General features: G+C 35.3%; 1 protein-coding gene across 2 annotated transcripts; it reads left to right on the top strand.

Annotated features, from left to right (window-relative positions):
• LOC109219902 (polyadenylate-binding protein-interacting protein 8-like) lies at positions 1-6909 on the top strand. 2 transcript variants are annotated; one of them, XM_019384375.1, is made up of 10 exons: positions 1-948; positions 2717-2827; positions 2913-2957; positions 4314-4386; positions 4461-4576; positions 4736-4795; positions 4991-5038; positions 5121-5189; positions 5646-5707; positions 6570-6909. In XM_019384375.1, the coding sequence occupies exons 1-10, from the start codon at positions 601-603 to the stop codon at positions 6625-6627; spliced, it is 990 nt and encodes a 329-aa protein (XP_019239920.1). In that variant the 5' UTR covers positions 1-600; the 3' UTR covers positions 6628-6909. The 2 variants fall into 2 exon arrangements, with proteins under 2 accessions (XP_019239920.1, XP_019239921.1); XM_019384376.1 differs by having other exon boundaries at positions 2-948; positions 4464-4576.
• The last annotated feature ends 672 nt before the right edge of the window (positions 6910-7581 follow it).

Raw genomic sequence — 7581 nt, 5'->3', positions numbered from 1 at the left:
CAAACTGCATTTCCTTCTTTCTCCCTCTATATGCCTAAATTCACAGTATACATTTTCATTTTTTGGTAATTACATTCTCACATAAAAACCTCACTTGCCTCTACAAAACCACAACAAAAAAACAAGAATACCACCAAAATACTCTGCCTTCTGTTATTCAACAATTTGTTACCAAAAAACCCTATTAAAGTTTTTTACTACTATCTTTTTCTCTACTCTTCCTCTCTCTCACCACTTTCTTCTTTTGTTCCATTTCAGACTCTTTTTCTCCAAATGGGTCTGTTTCAATAGGCCTTTCTACACACATTTCTACTCTTAGAATTCCATATTTACATGTATAAATAAAAATTGTGTCTTTGCACAAAAAGGGGTTGCTTTAATTTATCAGAATTATAGAATTCTAGTATTTTCTTGCTATTTTTGAGCTTATTTAATTTACTAAGATCACTCAAATCTCAGATATTTACATACAATAATAAAGATTGTGTTTTTTCATCAAAGGGGTTGCTTTAATCTATTGGAATTTTAGAATTCTAGCATTTTCTTGAAAATTTTGAGCTTTTTTTGTTTTGTGAGTTTGAGGTTTTCTTTACTATTTCAATGGCTGCTGGTGCAAAAGAAGTGTGTGGTGAGACAGCAGTGATTGAAGCTCCTGCTGTTCAATCTCTGTCACCAAACACTGACAATAATATTATTTCTGAATCTAATAATGGTTGTGTTAAGGAATCTGATCCAATCCCAAATGCAAAATCTGAATATCAAATGCAAGATATTGTTGACATGTTGAAAAAACTCAAGTTGAATCCAATGGCTAAGGAATTTTTCCCTTCTTCTTATAGTAATAATAATAATAATAATAATCGCGGTGATCAGATGCTTCTCATGAGTAATTTTGTGCCAGCTAACAAGACTCCTTTAGGTGCTGATGGTTTGCAAAATAACAGAAGGGTATAGATTTTAGTTCTTGATTCTAATTAAAATTCTTCATTGATTATATGATTGTTGAAAATTTTGATTTTTTTTTTTGGTCTGTTTTGCTGGTTGTATCTTGACTTTTAAAGTAGTTCAAGATTTCCACGTGGCAAAGTTGCAATTATGAAGTTGTCAAATTAATGGTGAATGAACTCTTGTTGAGTATTTTTGTAATCTGTGTGCGTGTGTTTTCTGGTGTGCAAGTTTTCGTTTTAAGCCTTTTGTTTGTTTTAATTACTTGTGGGAGGTGTCTGTTTAAGCATTAGGTCTTTTGGTGGAATTGCTGTAATTTTGGAAGGATAAAAAGAATTCCAACATTTGTTTTGGAATTTTTTTACATTTCCTTATTAAGAAATGATCGTTGAAGCTTTTCAGTAATATGTTTCTCAAATATGTTATTGAAGCAAGTTTAATGCATATAGGCATTGATCATTTAAAAGGATATGATTTATTGCTGAATGGACTGAATGTAGGAACTGGGGTTCGCAACTATCAAGGAAATGTTCGAAGGGTTTATCATCAAACTTTTGACTCCTTGTTTATTAACAGGGGATTCTTGACATCCGATCATTAAAAGTGGAGGCTTGATGTTCAGTTAGTTAAATGAGACCATCGAATTTTGTTTATCACTTTTATTACTGATAGGTGGTTTAAAATGGAAGAGTATTATTGGTCCATTATAGTGGGCGGCGTGGAAATTTGTCGTATTAATCTGAGTGTGAACATGCTATTTGCAGCTTTTTATTTCTTTGTTTTTTTTAATGATACTTATAAAGAACCTTTTGCTGTATGTGGATGAGATTTAAGGGGATTATTTTGCTGTTTTGTTATTCTTGAATCCAAGTGTTTGTCAGTTCGTCTAAATATGAATATATTTGTAAATGATGAATTGCATTGTGATTGTTATGAATGCCTGCAGGGCTCCAACTTCCCTTACTTATCAATTCAAGCATCTCTATATGTTTTGACTGCATTTGCTAACTTTAAAACTACTGAATCTGTTATCAGGAATTTGTACATTATGCTTAAATGCAGTTGTGATTTTATCATTTTTACCTTTATGGAATAGTTATGGAGGAATTGTTTTCCCCTAGACTTTTTTGTTTTGGAAAAAAGTTTTGCATTTGGAACTTGATTTCTGCACTTGTAACGTTCAATCACATACAGTGCCATATTTATGTTTCTCATGTTAATATGGGGTTAATGAGTTTTAGTTGGTTACTTTAAATGACAGTTTGATTTGTTTTGAGTCATCGCAGCCATCATCTCTAGAGGTTACTCATTAAATAAGTCATATTGTTGCTGTTGACTTTTACATCTCTTGGGTTAATGGTAATTTCCTAATTGGGAATGTTTATCTGTATGCATGTTAGAGTTAGTTGTTTACATTTCATAAGAACATCAATTTAGATGATTTAGAAAATATAGAGAATTTCTATTATTTTTTATCTGTATTTGCATATTATTGGCATGAGATGAGCTAAAATGGAGTAACATGGTCAATAACATGGTCAGTGAGGGACTTGAACTTGTTTGGGACTGAGGCATAGCTGTTGTTGGTGTTGTATCAATTCAGATGATTTCCTAGCCTCATAAACTTATCAACAACATACTTGACATTTCAGTTGCAGCTTTGCCTGGATCAATCTGGTCTTATTTTGTATGCTAACCAGAATATTTGACTCATAGAAAACCATCTCTATTTTCTTGTCTTGTAATATCTCCTAAACTTGTGTTTCCTCAGAGAGGCAACAACTATAACCAAGGCAAAAGGAGAATGAACAATAGAGCTTACAAGGCTCAAAGAGAAGATAGCATCAGGCGAACAGTATATGTCGCTGAGATAGATAATAACGTAAGGATTGATTCTCATTAATTTTATGTGATATTTTTTATTAGTACTCAGAGAGTATCTTTGGTTGTGCCTTTTCAATATCTAGGTCACCGAAGAGCAGCTTGCTGCGTTGTTTAGTGCTTATGGACAAGTAAGTCACTTTGCTCTTCTGAACATTGATGTGATCCATTATATTAGATATTTGACTGCTTTTAAGTGCATATACTTGTAGATCTTTGAGGCACCTAAACTAGAAATAATGAATTACTTTTCTTTTCTGTTCTTAGAGTGGTAACTTGATACATAGGTATACATTTTGTGTGCTACTTATATCATACTTTAGCAGAACAGTAGCCTTAACTTGGGGATCCGATACCTGTTTTACTCCGTTTTTTCCGATACTTTAGCAGAACAGTAGCCTTATCATCTGAGTGAGGACACCTTCCAGTAAATGTTGCTCTATTCAGTGTCTCTCAGTGAAGTTGCTGGTGACCATATTAAGGAGGGGCTGGGTTCTGTTGTGGTTTATTGCATGACCATGCTTTCTGGTGAATTAGCACATGGGTCATAGTTCGTATGTGGCTTTCTGCAGCCAGCAACATTTGTTACAATTAAAATTTGTTAAATCCTGAATATCATTGGGCCTAAACTCTTTTCCCAAATAGGAAGCTTTGTCCACTTGACTTTGGTGAAGACGACTTTGATAGACGAGGAGTCTTGCCCTCATGGTTAGTACGGTTAAGGCTTAATGAATATTTAATAGTCTTTTAACATTTGATCTGAAGTAAATCCTCAATAGCCCCTATCCAAGGAAATTTTACGTCATTGGTTCTTGCTGTATCCTAATTTGAGGCACCAGACTCTAAGAGGCAGCTTATATAGTTTGGTCTATGATTTAGGCACCTATATAATGCTTTATTGTGCGCTTACAGTTTTGTCCTAGAAGATGCATTTCAACTAGCTTCATGGGGCATCATGATTTGTCTTTCCAAAGTTGCTTCTTGTGAGAATTGATATTTCCGCGCACTTGGGATATTACTGGGTTGTTGTTGTTGTTGTTTCAACTATTCATTGTGGGACCAAAAAACTTGTCATGAAGAAGTTCTAAATGTGTGGGAGGACATAGATCGAGCTGCTTGTGTGAAGTGTGGTGAAGGTTGCAATGAATTTCAGGATGTTTATCTTCCTGTTTGTCAGCTTAGTTTCTAAATTTTATGCCATATTTATGATGGCGTAATTGATATATTTCCAAAATAATGACTTTTATGGTTTTACCTCATAGCTACAGCAGATCTATTCTAATCAGTCAATCAACCAACTGCGCCGCAATCTCCGCTGGCATATTTGTTTATTTATTTTACATGTTATGCTTAATGTGAATGATTCCTCCTTTTCTGTTCAAAGGTAGACTGTAATCATGTTCCTTTTTTCTGAGAAAAACTTTAATGTGTTAATGTATCAAGGTGTGTAATGATGGTCATTCTCATTTTTGCTACTTCCTTTCCAGGTTGTTGACTGCCGAATTTGCGGTGATCCCCATTCCCGTCTTCGTTTTGCTTTTGTGGAGTTCGCTGATGAATGTAAGTTGGATGATTTGGCTTGAAATCTTCTTAAGACAGCTGAATATTCAAAGCTAATATGGAATCGATCCTAGCAGACTCTGCGAGAGCATCACTTAGCCTTTGTGGGACAATATTAGGTTTCTCTCCACTGAAGGTCCTACCCTCGAAAACTGCTATTCTACCCGTGAATCCAACATTTCTTCCAAGGGTATGGATAAATATTTTGCTCTTTATTCTTTATCCAAAAAAATAAAGAACTTTGGCACTTTGCTGTGCTAGTATGTGGATGGTGCTGAGAAATAGTTTTTATGTTTTTTTCATGGAACTAATTGCTTAATTCTCAATTTAATATTGATGTTTTCTGTAGTCGGAGGATGAGCGCGAGATGTGCGCCAGGACAGTCTACTGTACAAATATCGATAAGAAGGTAGATATTTTCATCTTTGAGAGCTTGTAAAGTTTTCTCATTCTTTCCTTGCATCTTTCTGTCAGATGCACATTTTTGGTAGTTATTATGCTCTGCCTCATACTTGGCTGTTGGTTAAATTATTTTTTTCTTTCTACCATAGTATCCATTAGTATTTTATAATTAGTTTACAACCAATTACTCTATTCTGAATAGGTTACTCAGGCGGACGTCAAGAACTTTTTTGAAACAAGATGTGGTGAGGTCAGTATGATGTTTAAACGTTTGCATTAAGTTTGGAATGTTAGCTTAAGAAGTGATACTGAAGAACACTCTTACTTTGCAGGTTTCTCGTCTGAGGCTTTTGGGGGATCACGTGCACTCAACCCGCATTGCTTTTGTTGAGTTTGTAATGGTATGCTTTCTTATCTTTGGTAGGGATTGTTGAATGTTATATAACACAACTTCTATTGTGTTGCCTCGGACTGTACTCTCTTATTTCCCCCATTATTCGTTGGCCGCCCTTTTGCCCATTTGATTGCTATTGAGAATATGAAGGTTTAATAGATTATTACATGGGTAGCTAAGGAAATCTGCAGCAAGATATTGAATCTTTGCCTTTTAAAGCTAAAATAGGTATTTAGTTTACAACAACAACAACCCAGTATAATCCCACAAGTGGGTCTGGGGAGGGTAGTGTGTACACAGACCTTACCCTACCCTGGGGGTAGGGAGGCTGTTTCCGAAAAAATAGGTATTTAGTTTAAGGCTGATAAAGGAAGAGGACTTATGACTGCTTATTGCTTTCTCAAAACAGTATGTTAATATGGAATGAAATTTGAATGTAATCTTATACTTGAAAACTGCGCAGGCTGAGAGTGCAATTTTGGCATTAGACTGTTGCGGGGAGATATTAGGATCCCAACGCATCAGGTAAAAGCTTCTTTACAAGTGGCTATGGCACCAGCTAGTCCACACTTAATTTTTTCTAGAAAGATTGTTTCATTTTTCTTGTTGTATTTTCCATCTTTCTGAGATTGGTATATTGGTTAAGCTGTATTCAAGGAGGCGCCACATCATGTTTTCTAATTCCTTTCCCTACTGCCGATACTTTTCCTTTCTATTTCTCTCTCTCTCTCCAAAATATTATTGTGCCATTCCATGATTTCTACTTTTGTGTCATCTGATAGTCGAGCGTGAAGACTTAAAGATCAGAGTAGCTTATGCTTGATAGTAGAGAATAAATCAGAAAGTTTTCTAGTTTTGGGAGGAATAGTATCTTATTGTATTAGTCCTGTTCAAGGTTAGTTTAGACGATGACTCTTAGTAATGTCTAATGGTTACTTGCGTTAGTAGAGTTGAGAATTTTGAGGGGCTTGGTTTCATGCATAAATTGCATGTTCAATTTTAATTAGTAATTTGAAGAGATGGGAAGTTATTAGTTATTAAATCTCTTAATTGTTTCTGTTACTTATCCAGGAAAAAGGAAATTGCTAGTGGACACCAACCTAAGTTATCATTGAAATACATATTTATTACTTAAGTCTAACTAGGTATGACTAGAATAGGAATCTAGATCTAATTTTCCTCTCTTATTATAACAAATATGAAGGGATCTTATCCAAAAGATACAATCTGCGAAGTATTTGAAAATAGATTATTTTTGCTAGAGTTCTCTTTTTACATTTATGGAAGATCATTACATACTTGAAATCGGAGAAAGGAAATCGGAGAAAGGAAATGTAATTCTTGCTTTGCAGTCTTGTCTAATTTTGCATCTTTATTAATTTTGTAGGGTGAGTCCTTCAAAAACACCAGTGAGGCCACGACTTCCCCGTGCCATGATGCAGTAACCGATGCTATGGAAAGAGTTCAGGAAAGCCCTCTTGGAAGACTTGAGGTCACCATGGGAAGGCGAAACATAATTCTGTTTCAGCAATTTCCATCTTTCTTTTTTTTTTTTTTCTGTTCTGCCAACACAGTAACTTTATTGGTACTGAACATGGCATTACCTTTGCGATTAACGAACTACTTATCGAGAATATCCCTACCTTTAGTATTGTTAGCTTGATCAGTCATTTTCTTATGAATCTCATGCTGGTTGAATGCCGGTTCATAATTTGATCTTTCGTCTCTGGACGCAGCATTACATGTTTCCTTTTTCTCTCAGTGCAGGGGAAAGAAACCTGCACCTGGTGTTTTACACCAAACTACATAAAGTTACCATGATTAAGTATAAATTGATTTGAGATAAAGTGATCAAAGTGGATGCGGAAGACATATGTCATGTATTCCTTCGTGTGGTAAATTTTCTCCTAGTGCACTTCTGCAATCACATAATCAAATGTGATTGCGATCTTTAATAAGATGATAATATTGACTTAGTTTGAGCTTGCTTATTATAGCGAGAGAATCAAAAGGGAAGAGGAGCAAGGAGAAGAAAGAGAGAGGACACTCAGATTCTTGACCACATTTCTATCTGTTTCTTTTTCTATAGTTGTAGTGTCCGGGCCAATAATTCGACTATTTCATCAGGGGTTTCTTTTTCTATAGCTTCCTTTATATTCCACCAATTTCATTGTGTAATATAAATGTGAATTAAAGGAAACTACTACTTTTGAATCTATTCTTTCTGTGCCTATATTAAAGAATCCATACTTGTCAGTCCGTCGACTCCCTTCCCTCGGGAGTGCTGGCCCTTCCTCGGTAAGAAGAAGGGCGGGCTCGTCAATGTTCACTTGGTTTTTGAGTCATAATCGTTATGGGAGAGATGGTGGAGTATCTATGCTCTTTTGCCCGATTGTTGG

Source organism: Nicotiana attenuata, unplaced genomic scaffold (genome assembly GCF_001879085.1).
Source record: "Nicotiana attenuata strain UT unplaced genomic scaffold, NIATTr2, whole genome shotgun sequence".
NCBI classification, from domain to species: Eukaryota; Viridiplantae; Streptophyta; class Magnoliopsida; order Solanales; family Solanaceae; genus Nicotiana; species Nicotiana attenuata.
This window is presented reverse-complemented; position numbering and strand designations above follow the sequence as displayed.

Coding starts and splice junctions, on each gene's coding strand:
- LOC109219902 (XM_019384375.1), top strand. CDS start 601: ATGGCTGCTGGTGCAAAAGAAGTGTGTGGTGAGACAGCAGTGATTGAA. Junction 5,039..5,120: donor TTGAAACAAGATGTGGTGAG/GTCAGTATGATG, acceptor CTTACTTTGCAG/GTTTCTCGTCTGAGGCTTTT. Junction 5,190..5,645: donor CTTTTGTTGAGTTTGTAATG/GTATGCTTTCTT, acceptor AAAACTGCGCAG/GCTGAGAGTGCAATTTTGGC.